The 18,980-nt window shown below is 48.8% G+C and overlaps 1 protein-coding gene across 5 annotated transcripts in view; it reads right to left on the minus strand.

The window, feature by feature from the left end:
* Nucleotides 1–18,980, minus strand: part of SUCO (SUN domain containing ossification factor) — a 256,708-nt gene that overhangs the window by 22,322 nt on the left and 215,406 nt on the right. For all 5 annotated transcript variants that reach the window (XM_030208502.1, XM_030208500.1, XM_030208501.1 and 2 more), the window contains one exon: nt 5,352–5,456. In XM_030208502.1, the coding sequence (XP_030064362.1) occupies nt 5,352–5,456 (105 nt within the window). The remainder of the gene's footprint in view (nt 1–5,351; nt 5,457–18,980) is intronic.

An 18,980-nucleotide genomic window follows, 5' to 3' on the forward strand; every position in this document is an offset into this window, starting at 1 on the left:
TAGAGTAAGGCAGGAAGGAGGGCGGGAAAAGTGTGGCTGCATTCCCTTGCTCTCTACAGAGAATCCTTATTACAGGTAAGCAATTTTGCTTTCTCCATAGACAAGCACAGGAAATGCAGGCACACTTGTAGGTAATTCCCAAGCTGAGTTGTAATAGGGTGGTTGGTGGTAAAGTCAACATGCAAAAAGGTTCTTTAGTACATAATGTCCAAATGCCATATCTTGAGCATTGGAGGAATCCAAACAATAATGCTTGGCAAACGGGTGTGGCCCATGTTGCACTTTATAAATGACCAAAAGAGGTATTTTTAAGGCATGCAATTGTAGAAGCAGTGGCTCTGAGTCAATGAGCTGTTATGCATCCTGGAACTAGAAGGCCTGCTTCTTTATAGCAAAATTCAATACAGTCTGCTACCCACAGAGATCTAGCCCATTTGGATGCTGGAATACCAGGGTTATTGGGATTGAAAGTGACAAATAACGGCATAGAATTTTACGGCTGCCTTCAGTGTGCGTTAGATAATACAGTAATGCACGGCAACAGTCCAGAGTGTGAAAAAAGGCTTCTGCTGATGAAGAGTGTGGAAGTGGGAAAAAGGTTGGTAGAATAATTGATTGATTGAAATCAATGCTAGGTGCTACTTTGGGTAGAAATCTCAGATGGGTCCAGAGAATTACCCTATTCGGAAAAAATTGTATGAAAGTAGGATACGTGACCAAAGCCTGTAGCTCACTTACTCAACGTGCTGATGCAATGGACGTGAGAAATATGGTTTTCCATGTGATATACTTTAAGAAGGAAAGACCTACGAGTTCAAAAGGTGCATTCATTAAATGATCCAGAACTACACTGAGATCCCGTGGTGGGAGAGGGCTGCGGAAAAGCGGGTATAAATTCATTAGGCTTATTATGAACCAAGAGGCTGTAGGATGAATAGAAACAGTGTGATTGTTAACTCTTATCATAGTAACATAGTAGGTGACGGCAGAAAAAGACCTGTACGGTCCATCTAGTATGCCCAACAAGATAAACTCATATGTGCTACTTTATATGTATACCTGACCTTGATTTGTATCTACCATTTTCAGGCACAGACTATAGAAGTCTGCCCAGTACTAGCCCCGCCTCTGAACCATTAGCCCCACCTCCCAACAGCTGGTGCTGCCACCCAATCTCTGCTCAGCTTCTGAGGATCCATTCCTTCTGAACAGGATTCCTTTATGTTTATCCCACGCATTTTTGAATTCCGTTACCATTTTCATCTCCACCACCTCCCGCGGGAGGGTATTCCAAGTATCCACCACTCTCTCCGTGAAAAAATACTTCCTGACATTTTTCTTGAGACTGTCCCCCCTTCAACCTCATTTCAGGTCCTCTAGTTCTACCGCCTTTCCGTCTCGGAACAGGTTCGTCTGCGGATTAATACCTTTCAAATATTTGAACGTCTGTATCATATCACCCCTGTTTCTCCTTTCCTCCAGTGGAGGAGTGGCCTAGTGGTTAGGGTGGTGGACTTTGGTCCTGGGGAACTGAGTTCAATTCCCACTTCAGGCACAGGCAGCTCCTTGTGACTCTGGGCAAGTCACTTAACCCTCCATTGCCCCAGGTACAAATAAAAAGTACATGTATACAATATGTAAGCCGCATCGAGCCTGCCATGAGTGGGAAAGCGCGGAGTACAAATGTAACAAAAATAAAATAAAAATACATGTTCAGGTCAGCAAGACTCTCCTCATACGTTTTGTAACGCAAGTCCCATACCATTTTTGTAGCTCTTCTTTGCACCGCTTCAATTCTTTTTACATCCTTAGCAAGATACGACCTCCAAAACTGAACACAATACTCCAGGTGGGGCCTCACCAAAGACTTGTACAGGGGCATCAACACCTCCTTTCTTCTGCTGGTCACACCTCTGTCTATACAGCCTAACAACCTTCTGGCTACGGCCACCACCTTGTCACACTGTTTCGTTGCCTTCAGATCCTCAGATACTATCACCCCAAGATCCCTCTCCCCATCTGTACATATCAGACTCTCAGCACCTAACACATACGTCTCCCGTGGATTTCTACTCCCTAAGTGCATCACTTTGCATTTCTTTGCATTGAATTTTAATTGCCAAGAAATGCAAAGTGATGCACTTAGGGAGTAGAAATCCATCACGTAAGCAGAAATGGTTGAGAGGTGCATTTGTACTGATGTAATCTTGAGGTCCGACTCTAAAAGATGGAGCAGATATGAAAGGACAAGCGAAGGGATCTTCAATCCGCTGTATAGACCAAGTAGCAAAGAGAGTCCACTGACTGATAAGACTTGATGGTACTTGGGCATCTTGATGCTAATAAAACAGACTTAACTTCTTGAGAAAAGAGAAGAGTATCTACAATAAGCCACTCAATCTCCACACTGAGGGATAGGCTGAGAAGATTGGGGTGCAATAACTGACCCGGTTGCTGTGTCAATAGCTTGGGATGAGTCCCTAGCGAGATTCGAGTATTCGTCTGCAATGATAGGAGGCGAGAGTACCACAGTTGTCTTGGCCAGCATGGAGCTATCAAGATGATTTCGGCTGAATCTTGTACCTTTTACAGCACTCTGGATATGAGAGGACATGGAGGAAAGGCACAGAAAAGATGCTGGCTTCATGATGTGTCCAATGAGTCCCTCGCCAGACAAGAAGTTCCTTGCCAAACAAAGCAAAAAAATGGGCATTTTGCATTGTCTGAGGATGCAAACAGGTTCACCTGTGGGACTCCCCTTTTTTGGAAGAGATTTTTACAACCCTGGTATTGAGGGCCCATGTGTGTGGAGCAAGTCCCCACAAACCATCTTTCCCTTTTGAACTAGGCACAGGATTAAAAAAAAAAAAAAAAAGATTTTTAATGGTCCCAGGTTTCAACCTAATTCGTGATTAATGTGGGACATAAATGCCATAAATAAGTAAATAGAAACTCTAAATGTTGAGAATTGATTCTTATAACATGATGTCTGTTTTAGTGGCCCTTTACCAGGAGGAAAAAAGAAAATCTCTGCACGAATATAATACGTTAGGGTGTCCCTATAACCAGTCCTTCCAAAACACTGATTATGATTTATAACAATTTACTACTCTACTTATGAAATGTTATTACATTATTATACTTTCTCTGTGTATATCCATATGCTGCCCAAGTTGGCACGTTTGAAATAAGAGATTAAATAAAAATGCTACCAACAATGTGCCAAGAATGACAATGTGGATGCAGCAGCTCATAGGTTTGTTATGAGTGTATGCAGAATGATGGCTGCACAGGGAAGGGGAAACAGACTGACCTAAGTGGCTTCAACATTTTGACATCATGCCATCTCCAGCTCTCAATCAAACCTCCTTGGAGCTGCGCTGAAGAAGTGCAGTCTTTTAGTATGCCGTGGCTTAGCCATGTGCGTTTAGGCAGTCAGCAGCATCTCCTCCTACCTGCAGTAACCCAACTTTTGTGAGGGTCCAGGTCGAGAATGGCGGTTCCCTCTGGTGCTGTGCTGCTGCTAGTCACTGCTTTATGTCCATCAGTTTCACTCTGTGTGCATGCCTTTCATTGCCCTCCCCCCCCCCCCCCCAGAAAATCTGCTGCTAGTGCTGCAGGGCCCAGGCTTCCAGCAGTAGGTTACAGTGGGCCCGCGCCTTGTCTCTTGCTCAATCTACCTTCAGTTGAGCCCCCAATATTTCTGCATCAGCCCATGGCCCCAAACAGGCACAACAGCCAGTACACAGAGCACACTGCAGTGCTCTCTGAATTTGCATCTGCTACTACTTGCATACAGATTTGGAAAACTCAAGCCCAGCTACCAGATAAAACAAATATTATATATATATATATATATATATATTTTTTTTTTTAATATGTACAGTGTAATGCTGGTGGTGGGCTCTTCATTGCCTGGGGGGGGGGGGGGTATATTTATGTAATCATTAAATATACCACTTTTCCCCCTAGGCAGTGAAGAGCCCACCCCCACCCAGAAACCCACCAACATTTATTGTTGGTGGGTTTCTGGGTGGGGGTGGGCTCAGTGCCCAGGTTAAAATCATTTAAAAAAAAAAAAAAGGTATATTTTTCAAGTTGGTGTGGGTTTTTAGGTAGGGATGCTCTTCAGTGCCCAGGTTACTAAGTTAAAAAAAAAAGTTTTATATTTAATGTAGACTGGTTTCTAGCTGGGGTTGGTCTCTACAGAGCAGACTTTAAAAAAACAAACAAAAGGTTTTATATTTAATGTTGGTGTGCTTCAGAATGGGAGGAGGGGGATGCCAGACTATGGGGGGAGGTAGGGGGTACGCTAGGCTACAAGGAAGGGTGAGGGGATAGGGTAGGGCTGATGACTAGTTAAGGGATGGATGGTGAGGAAGGGCTGATGCTATGGAGATGGAATGGGGGGGGGGGGAGTAGGAAGGAAAGGGCTGATGCCAGGTTATGGGAATGGATGGATGGGAAGTAAGGAAGGGCTGATATCTGGATACGGGGAGGGATGGATAGTGCCCACCCATATTAGCTTTGGACCCACCCAAAATGTCACATCTGGCTATGCCACTGCTGTGCTCTCAAAGCTTTGGAATTGCACATTAGACCCATAAAGATTATGAAAAACTGGGTATAAAAACAAGGATGGCCATCAGGTAATCTACAAGAAATAGTGTATGCACAGCTGGTATAATCCAAGAGCTCAGAATGGAAAAAGATTGCACACAGAGCTGCCACAATAGGTCTCCAGGCATACTTTTAAGCACTTTTTCAGTACTGGGAGTTGTAAGTATGAAAGCAAAAAATGACTAGCGTCTCCATCCTTATATTTGAACAGAAGAACAAAGAACTTCATGAGAACAGAAGGGAAAGCAGCAAAACAATTTGCAGAAGTCAATCTCTTTTAAAGAATTAGAGCAACAAAGAAGAAAACTGAAGGGCATGTTTAGTGTACAAACGCTGCATATGTCTAGTAGTGCTATAGAAATAAGCAGTAGCAGAAAAACTGGCTAAACAAAGTGGGAAACAGTTACTTCAGAACACACAAGTAGCTCAAAACCTGGACACATGAATGATTTAAAAAAACAAGCAACATGGTAGGTGATGGCACAAAGACCGAAGAAATGGTTTGGATGGTTAATTGTGGCTCTGTGTGGCTGTTCTGAACTGAGGCAGATTTTCTGGGGGAAGGAGAGGATATTACAAACAGTACCTCTAAAAAGCCTCAATATCTCGGGTGGATTCCTCTTGGATGAATTTTACTGATACAATCAAGTGCTACAAAATCAGTACTTCTCATTTATCCCATCAGAATACTTTCCACCTCAAACCTCATCATAGCATAAGATGTAAAGTACCTCTTGCTTCAGTTCTGTTACAGTTGCAGAGAGATTGGAAACCAGATGTGTCATATTGGTGAGCTGAGCTTGCAGCAGCTGGATAGCTTCTGTTTGCCGCTGGTCCTAGGATAAGAAACAGGGAAAGTCGGATAGAACCAAATACCAAAATTAATCTGTAACAGCATGCTATGCTATATCATGTCCTGTAGCCCGCAAACACTTCTTCAGGTATAGGTGGATAACATTAACAAGAAGCCAGATGCAATATATCCAGGAAATACATTCAAGCTATGAACATTATTACAAATAAGCTGCACTTAAAAAAAAAAAATATATTAATATCTAATAATTCAACAATCTACATCTAGGCATCATCCTGAATAAAGAAAAATGCTTTTAATAATTTTCGGAAAAATAATGTTGACTGTGTCCTAAGAATGAAGGTACACATTCCAAAGCTTTGGCATTTGATACTGAAGGGAGCAAGAAAGATGTTTAATTGATTTTAACTTGCTAACACATGGAAAATGAAGAGGCCTTCACTTCTAATAATCATACTATGCAATAATGAAACTAATTCAGTCAAGTGAAAAAGGAGCGTTACCGGATAAAATTGTAAACACAGTCACGTACACCTTAAAACATATGCGTTTCACAACAGGTAACCAGTGCAGTTTGGAATAGTAATTTTTGTCTGAATCATACCGCTTCAGACCAAAGATTAGTCTGACAGCCATAATTTGCATGATCTGTAAATGGCTGATAGAATCTTTAGAGCATCCAATAAGAGCAAGGTTGCAGTAATCAAATCTGGATTGAACAAGTGACTGGTCAAGTATAGTTTCTAAAGAGAAATATTTCTTAATGCTCTCAGTTTCCTAAGAATCAAATAAGATTTCTTAAGAATGGAGGATACTTGTTTTTCCATAGTTAAATTATCTAATTCAACTCCTAATGTTTTTGACTATTCTCTCCAAGAGCAAAGAAAGCAAAGATACATACCTGTAGCAGATATTCTCCGAGGACAGCAGGCTGATTGTTCTCACATGTGGGTCAGCGTCCACTGTGGCCCAGGAAACAGCAAATTTTTCTACAGCAAAATTTAAAAAGTTTTGACAGAGCCTTCTAGCACGCGAACGACTTCCCGCCCGTCGCGTGAGCGTTCCCACTCAGTTTAATCAAACAGCAAATAATAACTCCAAAGGGGAGGTGGACGGGTTTGTGAGAACAATCAGCCTGCTGTCCTCTGAGAATACCTGCTACAGGTATGTATATACCTTCGCTTTCTTCAAGGACAAGCTAACAACTAGGCTCACTCAAAACAATGAACATTGGTCAATTGGGCTTCGCAACAGCGAGGACATAACAGAGAATGACCTGAAACCACAAACAACTAACTGAGAGTGCATCCTGGAACAGAACAAAAATGGGTCTAGGGGGTGGAGTTGGATTCTAAATCCCAAACAGATTCTGCAGCACCGACTGCCCAAACCGACTGTCGCGTCGGGTATCCTGCTGAAGGCAGTAGTGAGATAGGAATGTGTAGACTGATGACCATGTTGCAGCCTTGCAAATCTCTTCAATGGAGGCTGACTTCAAGTGAGCCACTGACGCAGCCCATGGCTCTAACATTATGAGCCGTGACATGGCCCTCCATAGACAGCCCAGCTTGGGCATAAGTGAAGGAAATGCAATCTGCTAGCCAATCGGAGATTGTGCGTTTTACGATGGCGACTCCCCTCCTGTTGGGATCAAAAGAAAAACAACTGGGCGGACTGTCTGAAGGGCTTTGTCCGCTCCATGTAAAAGGCCAATGCTCTCTTGCAGTCCAAGGTGTGGAAACTGCTTTCGCCAGGGCGGGTATGAGGACGGGGAAAGAAAGTTGGCAAGACAATTGACTAGTTCAGATGGAACTCCGACACCACCTTTGGCAGGAACTTAGGGTGCGTGCGGAGGACTACTCTGTTGTGATGAAACTTAGTATAAGGTGCATGCACTACCAAGGCCTGAAGCTCACTGACTCTACGAGCTGAAGTAACAGCCACCAAGAAAATGACCTTCCAGGTCAAGTACTTCAGATGGCAGGAATTCAGTGGCTCAAAAGGAGTTTTCATCAGCTGGGTGAGAACGACGTTGAGATCCCATGACACTGGTGGAGATTTGACAAAAGCAAACCTCTCATGAAGCGAACTAAAGGCTGTCCAGAGATAGGCTTACCCTCTACACGGCGATAAGCACTAATCGCACTAAGGTGAACTCTTACAGAGTTGTCTTGAGACCGGACTCTGACAAGTGTAGAAGGTATTCAAGCAGGGTCTGTGTATGACAAGAAAGAGGATCTAGGGCCTTGCTGTCACACCAGACGGCAAACCTCCTCCATTTGAAAGAGTAACTCCTCTTCATGGAATCTTTCCAGGAAGCAAGCGAGAGAGACACCCTCTGAAAGACCCAAGGAGGCGAATTCTAAGCTTTCAACATCCAGGCTGTGAGAGCCAGAGACTGGAGGTTGGGATGCAGAAGCGACCCCTCGTTCTGCGTGATGAGGGCTGGAAAACAGTCCAATCTCCACGGTTCTTCGGAGGACAACTCCAGAAGAAGAGGGAACCAAATCTGATGCGGCCAGAAGGGTGCAATCAGGATCATGGTTCCTCAATCTTGCTTGAGTTTCAGCAAAGTCTTCCCTACTAGAGGTATGGGAAGATATGCATACAGAAGGCCTGCCCCCCAATGCAGGAGAAAAGCATCTGACGCTAGTCTGTCGTGGGCCTGAAGCCTGGAGCAGAACTAAGGGACCTTGTGATCTGAATGGCAAAAAGATCCACCGAGGGGGTGCCCCACGCTCGGAAGATCTTGCGGACTACGCCCATGTTCAGTGACCACTCGTGAGGTTGCATTATCCTGCTCAACCTGTCGGCCAGACTGTTTACGCCTGCCAGATAAGTGGCTTGGAGAAACATGCCGTGACGGCGAGCCCAAAGCCACATCTGGACGGCTTCCTGACACAGAAGGCGAGATCCGATGCCACCCTGCTTGTTGGTGTAAAACATGGCAACCTGATTTTCTGTCTGAATTAAGATTACTTGGTTGGACAGCCGATCTCTGAAAGCCTTTAGAGCGTTTAAGATCACTCTTAATTCCATGAGGTTGATCTGCAGACTTCTTTCCTGAAAGAACCAGGCTCCCTGAGTGTGGAGCCCATCTACATGAGCTCCCTACCCCAGGAGAGATGCATCCGTCAGCACTTTTCGTGGCTGAGGAACTTGGAATGGTCATCCCATGGTCAAATTGGATCGAATCGTGCACCAGTGAAGAGAATTCTGAAAGCCGGTGGACAGTTGGATTACATCCTCTAGATCCCCCACAGCGTGAAACCACTGGGAAGCTAGGGTCCACTGAGCTGATCTCATATGTAGACGTGCCATGGGCATGACATGAACTGTGGAGGCCATGTGCCCCAGAAGTCCCAACATCTGCCAAGCCGTGACCTGGTAAGACGCTCAAATCATGGGCATCAGGTTGTCCGCCCTTGTCTCGGGAAGATGAGCTGTTTGAGTGTTCAACAGAGCTCCAATGAATTCCAATGTTTGGACTGGGGTGAGATGGGACTTGGGATAATTTATGACGAACCCCAGTAGCTCTAGCACCCGAATAGTCATTCGCATGCACTCCAGAGTACCCTCCTCCCAGGTGCTCTTCACCAGGCAATTGTCGAGATAAGGAAACACATGCACTCCTAGTCTGCGTAGCGATGCTGCAACTACAGCTAGGCATTTGGTAAATACTCTGGGCACAGACGCCAGGCCAAAAGGCAGTCACTGTACTGAAAGTGCTGTGTTCCCAGTCTAAATCGAAGATACTTCCTGTGAACTGGAAGTATCGAGATATGTGTGTAATGTCATGGACTCCGCCCCTCAGGAGCAGACCACGCCCAATTTCCAAATAAAATTTCTCTCGAACTGTAGTCGGTGACCTGTATCCGGGCTGTCTGACTCCCAAAGGACGGCGTCCACACCAAAATATAGGAAAGATTATAGGAAAAGAGGTAATTTAGGGAAATAAGGATAGAACAAGGGAAAATATAAGGTACAACAATTTCTAAACCAAACAACCAGCCCTCAATAAACTTTAATATTTAACAATTTATTTGTCAGATAAACAAATATATATATACTAGCCGTTAAGCCCGTTAAAACGGGCAAGTATTGGTATGCTGTATTTTGATGTATAACTCCCTCCCTCCCTCCCCTCGGCTCCCCGCCCTTCCTCCTTCCCTCCCTCCCAGCTCCAAGGCCCGATTCCCTCCCAGCTCCAAGGGCCCCCCCTCCGTCCCTCCCAGCCAGCTGCAAGGCCCCCCTCTGTACATCCCTCCCAGCTCCAAGGCCCCCCTACTTCTGACCTCCCATGTCCAGCATCCTCCCTCCTTCCCTGCCAGCTTCAAGGCCCCCAGTCTCTCCCTCCCTCCTTAGCTCCAATGCCCCATTCCCTCCCCTCCCAGCTCCAAGGCCCTCCGTCCCTCCCCTCCCTCCCTCGCAGCTCCAAGGCCCCCCTCCTCCTTCTGAGCATTTATCCTGCCTTCCCCTCCCCCCCCCTGAGGTCGCTGCTGTCGCCGCTACCGCTCCCCCCCCCCCCCGAGGTCGCCACTGGCCCCTCCCTCCCAGCTCCAAGGCCCGATTCCCTCCCAGCTCCAAGGGCCCCCCTCCATCCCTCCCAGCCAGCTGCAAGGCCCCCCTCTGTACATCCCTCCCAGCTCCAAGCCCCCCCTACTTCTGACCTCCCATGTCCAGCATCCTCCCTCCTTCCCTGCCAGCTTCAAGGCCCCCAGTCTCTCCCTCCCTCCTAGCTCCAAGGCCCCATTCCCTCCCCTCCCAGCTCCAAGGCCCCCCGTCCAAGCCAGCTCCAAGGCCCCCCTCCGTCCCTCCCCTCCCTCGCAGCTCCAAGGCCCCCCTCCTCCTTCTGAGCATTTCTCCTGCCTTCCCCTCCCCCCCCCCGAGGTCACTGTTGTCGCCGCCACCGGCCCCCTCCACCCAGCTCCAAGGCCCGATTCCCTCCCAGCTCCAAGGGCACCCCCCTCCGTCCCTCCCAGTCAGCTGCAAGGCCCCCCTCTGTACATCCCTCCCAGCTCCAAGCCCCCCCTACTTCTGACTTCCCATGTCCAGCATCCTCCCTCCTTCCCTGCCAGCTTCAAGGCCCCCAGTCTCTCCCTCCCTCCTAGCTCCAAGGCCCCATTCCCTCCCCTCCCAGCTCCAAGGCCCCCCGTCCAAGCCAGCTCCAAGGCTCCCCTCCGTCCCTCCCCTCCCTCGCAGCTCCAAGGCCCCCCTCCTCCTTCTGAGCATTTCTCCTGCCTTCCCCCCCCCCCCCGAGGTCGCTGTTGTCGCCGCCACCGGCCCCCTCCACCCAGCTCCAAGGCCCGATTCCCTCCCAGCTCCAAGGGCACCCCCCTCCGTCCCTCCCAGCCAGCTGCAAGGCCCCCCTCCTCCTTCTGAGCATTTCTCCTGCCTTCCCCTCCCCCCCGAGGTCGCTGCTATCGCCCCTCCCCCCGAGGTCGCCGCTACCGTCCCCCCCCCCCCCCCGAGATCGCCACCGGCCCCCTCCACCCGGGCCCTCTGTTCTACATTTAACTTGCAGCACCGAAACCGCAGGCAGATCAGCTCCGTCGGCCTTCCTTCTCTGCCTGTGTCCCGCCCTCGTGTGACGTAACGTCAGCGAGGGCGGGGCACACAGGCTGGGAAGGAAGGCCGACGGGAGCTGATCTGCCTGCGGTTTCGGCGCTGTAAGTTAAATGTAGAAGAGAGGGCCTGGCCTGGTGGAGGGGGTTGGCTGCGACCTTGGGGGGGGGGCGGCAGCGGCGACCTGCAGGGGGGGAGCGGCAGCGGCGACCTCCGGGGGGGGGGGGGGGGGGAGCGGTACCATTAGCGGCAGCGTCGACGTCTGTGTGGCAGTGACTGCGCAGAGTTTCCCTCTCTGTTCCGTCATCACGTCTTGACGTGGGGGCGGGACAGAGAGAGAAGTCTCTACTGCGCATTTGCAGGTGAGTCGGTCACTTGCCATTTATAGGTTTGATATTCCTAAAATAACTACTTTAATTTCTATTTTCTAGGTTATCGTCTCTTCTATTCGTTACAAAACATCATTTTATAAACATCAGATAAGTATTCAAACGTTTGTTTCTCCTTTGTCTCTTATCTATTTGCAATTCTATTTCACTTTCTCTTTTCTCAAAGAATTGATACTTTTCTTCACTTTTGTTTTTCAGGTCCTGGACTACACTCTATACAACATAACGGTAAGTATGTTTAAGTTTATTTTCTTTTTATCTCTTTTCCTTTAATTTCTTTACCACACTCTGTTGTCTTCTTTGTTCTTGGCTGGCTCTTTGACCTTTCTTGAAACGTTGGGGCCCTTGATATGTTCAGTATTCTTAGGGTCGAGTATTTTCTTTCAAGACCTTCTTCTTTCACCTACACTTATCCTTAACAAAATAACTGAAGAGAAAACCCTCACTCCTTGACTTTTTCTCTGTATACCTAATTGAAGGGTTTACATTATACACTGGCCAGTCTAGATAATAAAAATAAATTAATCAAATACCCTAGACTAAATTTCCTATGCTAATTGACTTTTTCCCTAGTCTCACAGAGAGCTCCACTCTTCTTTACAGCTCTTCTCAATTTCCCATGTACACTCCCCAGTCACTCAAGACTTAACCCCTATCTCAACTTTCATTTCAATTTTCATACATAAAATTTTTATTGTTTTCCTCTCAATCACTTTCATTTCACCATAAAACTCACTTTTTCACTAAACTTTGTCATTTACACAATTTCCATACTTTGTAGGCCTTCACTTCGCACAGCTATTTCACACACACCCTTCTCCCTCTGTGTTCAGAAGCTCTCTGACTAACTGCCCACTCGGCCGTTGCCTAGACAACGGAGCTTCCCTGGACATTCCGCCGTCCAGGCAACCAATCAGGTGCTCTACTTGATTTGGAATTCCTCCACCTGTCCATCATGGAACCCCTACCAAACATTCCATTCTCCATTTTAATCAACTGTTTCCCCATTAAGAATCATTAAAAATTTATATTTTCCCCAATTTTTACCCCTAAACTCTTCCCAATTAACTTCAAAATTTCCATGCCGCCTAATATAAATTCCCCCATTATCCCTATATTTTTAGAATTCAAATTAACCCTTTCCTTACCCCACAATCAAACATTACCCCATAACACTCCTCCGAAAACCCAAAACTCCCCAAAAACCTATCCAAAAATTAGAAGACCCCTTCCCGGACATAATATGTCGAAATTATTAAAATCGGACCATTTAAACCCCCCGAAGCACCCCAAAATGTCCCCCTATTAAATTAACCCCGTAAACCCCAATTTTAAAATTACACCCCCCCTAATTTACCTAAACTAACCCCCCTGAACACAAATCTGCAAACAGAATTTAAATCCGTTAAACCGTTCAGAATCTACGCCCCTCTACACCTATTACCACATTTTAAACAATATAAAAAATAAAATTTGGGGCTAAATACCCCCTTACCTGTATCCTTAAGTCCCCCACACATGATGACCACCAAAATTCCAGGTCCCGGTGATCTCTCCTCAAAAACGGAGGAAAAACAAAAAAACCTCCGTGGCCGGGCCAAAATTTAATCCCCGGCTTCGGCCTAGTCGGACAAACGCGCGTTGCCGGTTCGTGCATGAGGCGCGCCGCCTCATGCACGCGCCCGCCGACTTCTTCCCCTCACCGGCCATCTTCTAAAAAAAACTGGCATCGCTGCCTTCTGCAGCGCACCTCTTCAGCCCGGAAAATGGGCCCGACGTCCACTTCCCTCGCTGCTTCTCTTCACTTTAGCGCCTAGCGCCAAAGCCAACACCGGCCCCATTCGGCCCCGAAACGGCGCGAAGCATTCCTTTCACACCGGGGACGTGCCCAACCGTCCCCCGGTTACAAAACCCCACCGGAAGCATCTTCACTCCCGGGGACTTGCCGAATCGTCCCCGGGAGTCAGGAAATGAAAATGCTGCCTCAAGCAGCGTTCCCCTCGGCCCCAAATCCAAGGATAAAAAAAAACAACCGCCGCTCCTGGCAGCCTCACCGTGGCCCCAAAGCTGCCACAGTTCACTCACCCTGGAGCAGCTCCCGGACCCTCCAGAGCCTCCCAGGTAAGTATTTAATTTATATTTTATTTAACCCCTAACCCCCTGTTACAGTAAGCATCCTTTAAGTCCAGAGAGCATAGCCAATCTTTTTCCTGAATCATGGGAAGAAGGGTGCCTAGGGAAACCATCCTGAACTTTTCTCGGACAAGAAATTTGTTCAGGGTCCTTAGGTCTATGATGGGACGCGTCCCCCATTTTCTTTTGCACAAGGAAGTACCTGGAATAGAATCCCAGCCCTTCTTCCCCTGGTGGAACAGGTTTGACCGCTTGGGCCTTCAGAAGGGCGGAGAGTTCCTCTGCAAGTACCTGTTCGTGTTGGGAACTGTAAGAATGAGCTCCCGGTGGACAATTTGGAGGTTTGGACTCCAGATTGAGGGTGTATCCTGACCGGACTATTTGAAGAACCTACCGGTCGGAGGTTATGAGAGGCCACCTTTGGTGAAAAAATATCAACCTCCCTCCCACCGGCAAGTCGTCCAGCACAAACACTTTTACTGAGGCTATGCTGAACTGGAGCCAGTCAAAAGTCCATCCCTTGCTTTTGCTGGGGAGCTGCAGATGCCTTAGGCGCACGCTGTTGACGAGAACGAGAGTGCTGGGACTAAGCCTGGACAGGCTGCCGAGAAGCAGGAGTGTACCTACGCCTAGCATTAAAATAGGGAGCACTCCTCTTCCCTCCAAAAAACCTCCTAGATGAGGAGGTATTAGCAGAAGACGCCTGGCGGGAGAGAGAATCCATAGCATCATTGTGCTTCTTGAGCTGGTCAACTAGATCCTCTACTTTCTCACCAAAAAGGTTATCCCCCCGGAAAGGAACATCCGCCATCTGCTCCTGCTGGACCGAATGATCCAGGTGAGACACACTCAGCCATGAGAGTCTGCACATCACTATACCTTGGGCAGCGATCCTGGATGCTACATCAGAAGTGTCGAACATACCCCTGGCCAGGAATCTGACACGCCTTCTGCTGCCTGACCACCTGGTGAAAAGGCTCGGCCTGCTCCAGAGGGAGTGCATCAACCAAGCTAGACAGCTGCCTCACCAAGTTCCGCAAGTGGATGCTCGTGAAGAGCTGGTATGTTTGGATTTTGGCAGCGAGCATAGCGGCCTGATACGCCTTCCTCCCAAAAGAGTCCAAGGTTGTAGATTCTCTGCCTGGGGGCATAGTCCCTAGTACTCTTGGCTCTTTTGAGAGCGGAGTCCACCACCATGGAATTGTGAGGTAGCTGACACCTCATCAATCCATGCTCCTAGTGGATCCGATATTGGGATTCAGTCTTTTTCGGGATCATGGGATTAGACAGAGGGAACTACCAGTTTCGCATAAGGACTTCCTTCAGTACATTATGCAAAGGAGCCGTTGCAGCCTCTCTAGGCGGGGAAGCATAATCCAGGACCTCGAGCATCTCAGCCCTGGGCTCATCCTCAACCTCCATAGGGAAGGGAATAGCTGCAGCCATTTCCCGGACAAAGGAGGTGAAGGATAGACTCTCCGGTGGAGAAAGTGTCCTTTCCAGTGGAGGGGAAGGTTCAGAAGAAATCCCATAGGATTCGTCAGAAGAAAAGTACCTGGGATCCTACTCTTCCTCCTACAAACGCTCATCTTCAGTATCGGACAAAACACCCCTCAGAGCAGTCCAAAACTGAGCCTGCCTCGACGCCGAGGAACGATGTCCTCGATGGCGATGCCGAGAAGTCGACGCCTGCCTGGACTCTGGTGAAGCTTCCTCCACTGACGTTGAAGGAGAGTCAACCTGGGTGGCAGCTGGCACCGAGGTCAGGGACCTCACCACAGGCTAAGGGCCAGATACTGCTGCAGCAGACGGTACGGAAGACGCAAGCACCCCGACACTGAAGCAGACTAGCGCAGTAACCCTTCCAGAAGCTCTGGAAGCAGGGCCCTGATGCGCTCATCGAGAGCTGCCATCGGACAAGGCTGCAGGGTCGGTACAGGAACCGGTGGCAGAATCTGTCGAGGCTCGGGAGCAGGTACCAGGCTGCCAGAAGACCAACGAATCGGCACCTCCTGAACAGAGGGAGAGCGATCCTTTCGCCCCGACGCTTCTCGGGTGCCGAATTCCTCGACGCCCCGGAGCTCCCGGCACCGTGTGTCGAAGGAGAACGATGACTATGCTTCTTCGCCTTCGCTTGACGCCCGGGGAGGCCTCGAGACAGGTGGTGACCCACTTGATGCCTCACTGCTCCCAGCATGAGTTGGTCATTCCATAGCCATTACCATCGCTCCCAATGTCGATGCGTCCCTCGGACCGGACTGAGCACCAAAAAGCTTCTCTCATTGGGCTTCGAGACACTTGGGTCTGTTTCTTCATGCGAAACAGACTGCAAGTGGCAGGGCTATGGTCAGGCCCAAGGCACTGGATACACCAAGAGTGGGTATTGGTACCTGAGATGGTCCGGTTGCACTGAGTACAACGTTTGAAGCCGCTGGGTGTCTTCGATGACATGGAAGGAAAACGGCTTCGGCAAAATTAAATGACGCAATCGTGCCAAAATAGTAAAGGGCACAAAAGGGGAAAAACCCGGCCACATCAAAAAAGTGCCAAAAACTAAGAAAAAATACTGGGTTCTCTTTTCCTTTTTTTTTTTTTTAAAAGAACGAATAATGATATAAAGAAAAGGAAATATAAATACAATCGTTTAGACTCTCTTTCCTGGGCCAGCAAAGCGAACAGGGAAAAACCGCGTACAAGAAAAAAACTGAGCGGGAACGCTCACACGAAGGGCAGGAAGTCGTCTGCGCATGCGCGCCCTAGAAGGCACTGGCAAAACTTTTAAAATTTTGCTGTAGAAAAATTTGCCGTTTCCTGGGCCGCCATGGACGCCGACGCACATGCGAGAATAAGCAGCCTGCTTGTCCTTGGAGAAAATATCTCAGATCATCGCATGTTCTGATCCACAAAAACGTCTCCTTATTTAATTTTAAACAATGAGAAGATATCCAGTAATTTATCCAATTTTAGACATGAATGGATACGAGATAAAGTATTATTCCAAGTTAATAAACGTGGCAAGAAGGTAAAATTATGTATCATACCTGATAATTTTCTTTCCATTAATCATAGCTGATCAATCCATAGACTGGTGGGTTGTGTCCATCTACCAGCAGGTGGAGATAGAGAGCAAACTTTTGCCTCCCTATATGTGGTCATGTGCTGCCGGAAACTCCTCAGTATGTCGATATCAAAGCTCCATCCGCAGGACTCAGCACTTAGAGAATTACACCCACGAAGGGACACTCTGCCCAGCTCACCACCGCCGAAACGGGGGAGGGGAATTAACCCAGCTCATCCCCACACAAGTGGGGGAGGGGAATCCGTCCAGCTCATCCCCGCGGAGCGGGGGAGGGACACCATACCCGCCGATGCGGGGGGGATCTGGCTTATCCTGCAACCGCAACCGCGGGAGGAGCTGACTGACCCTAACACCGCCGAAGCGGGAGGGGTACAAAGCTGCCCTACAGCCGCACGAAGCGGGAGGGAGTGCCGGCAGAATTTAAATCTCAATCCAGCCCCGTAAAACGGAGGGGAGAGGAATGCAGCAGCTCACTGTAACACAAACTCGTCTCAACTCTTGAAGAATCCAAGTGAAAGAAGAACTTGAACACGAAGTCCTCCTGAAGTAACTGAAGGCTAAACTTGAACCTAAAATTCAACCAGAATATAAACAGTACAGATATCTGGGAGGGGCTATGGATTGATCAGCTATGATTAATGGAAAGAAAATTATCAGGTATGATACATAATTTTACCTTCCATATCAAGCTGATCAATCCATAGACTGGTGGGATGTACCGAAGCAGTACTCACCCAGGGCGGGACATAGAAATCCCTGACCGCAACACTGAAGCTCCAAACCGGGCCTCCGCCCGAGCAGCCACAGTCAAGCGGTAATGCCTGGCAAAGGTATGGGCCTTCCCCGCGGCCACCTAAGCCGCTGCAATGGCTTCCTTGCCCATCTTGCCACTGTAGGCTTAGAATCCTGCAGACCCTTACGAGGACCTGTAAATAGGACAAACAGATGATCCGATTTCCGGAAATCATTGGTCACTTCCAAGTATCTGATGACGACTCGTCTCACATCCAGAAATTGAGAGCAGAGTATTCCTCTGGGTAGACCTCCCTACGAAAGGAAGGGAGACAGAGCTGCTGAATCACATGGAAGCGAAAAACAATCTTGGGCAGGAAGGAAGGCACTGTGCGAATAGTCACTCCTGCCTCAGTGAACTGCAGAAAAAGCTCTCGACATGAGAGTGCCTGGAGCTCGGAAACTCTTCTGGCTGAAGTGGTAGCCACCAAAAAGACTGCTTTCAACGTCAGGTCTTTCAGAGATGCCCTCGACAAGGGTTCAAAAGGCGGCTTCTGCAATGCTCTTAGCACCAGGTTGAGATTCCACGCAGGCACCACTGAGTGCAGAGGAGTGCGCAGGTGATTAACTCCCTTGAGAAAGCGCACCACATCTGGCTGCGAAGCCAGGGAAGCACCCTTCAGGCGGCTCCTGAAGCAAGCCAGAGCCTGAACTTTCAGGGAACTGAGCGACAGGCCTTTGTCCAGACCTTCTTGCAGGAACGCCAACACTGAAGAAATTGGAGCAGTGAAGGGAGAAAGTGAGCCTGCTTCACACCACGCTGCAAAGATACGCCAAACCCTGGCGTAAGCAGTAGAAGTAGAGCGCTTCCTCGCTCTCAGCATAGTGGCGATGACCTTGTCTGAGAAGCCCTTCTTTCTCAGACGCTGCCGCTCAATAGCCAGGCCGGAAGACCAAAGGGGGAGGGATCCTCCATCACCATGGGACCCTGATGTAACAGGCCCTGCTCCACTGGCAGCCGCAGAGGATCGCCGACTGAGAGCCTGATCAAGTCCGCATACCAGGGACGTCTGGGCCAATCCGGACCCACCAGGATTACCCTGCCGGGATGCTTTGCCACCCGGTCTAGCACCCTGCCCCACATGGGCCAGGGCGGGAACACAGAGAAGCTCTTGTGTCGGCCACCGTTGGAGAAGAGCATCTACTCCCAGGGATCGAGGGTCCCGTCCTCTGCTGAAAAAGCGCGGCACTTGGCAATTGGCCGATGACGCCATAAGATCTAGGCTCGGCTGGCCCCAGCGCTTCGTGATGCCCAAGAACGCCTGAGCAGATAGCTGCCACTCTCCGGGCTCCAAGGTATGGCGACTGAGAAAGTCCGCCTTGACATTCATGACTCCGGCAATGTGGGCCGCTGACAGCTGTTCCAGGTTCACTTCCGCCCACAGGCATAGATTCATGGCCTCCTTGGCTATAGGGGCGCTCTTGGTACCTCCCTGGCGGTTGACATAGGCCACAGCCGTGGCATTGTCCGACAGGACCCGTACAGGCTTCAACACCAGTACCGGGATGAACTCCAACAACACCAACCGAATGGCTCTGAGTTCCAGGAGGTTGATAGACCACTTGCCTCTGCAGGAGACCAGAGCCC

This window comes from Microcaecilia unicolor, chromosome 6 (genome assembly GCF_901765095.1).
Source record: "Microcaecilia unicolor chromosome 6, aMicUni1.1, whole genome shotgun sequence".
Taxonomy (NCBI): Eukaryota; Metazoa; Chordata; class Amphibia; order Gymnophiona; family Siphonopidae; genus Microcaecilia; species Microcaecilia unicolor.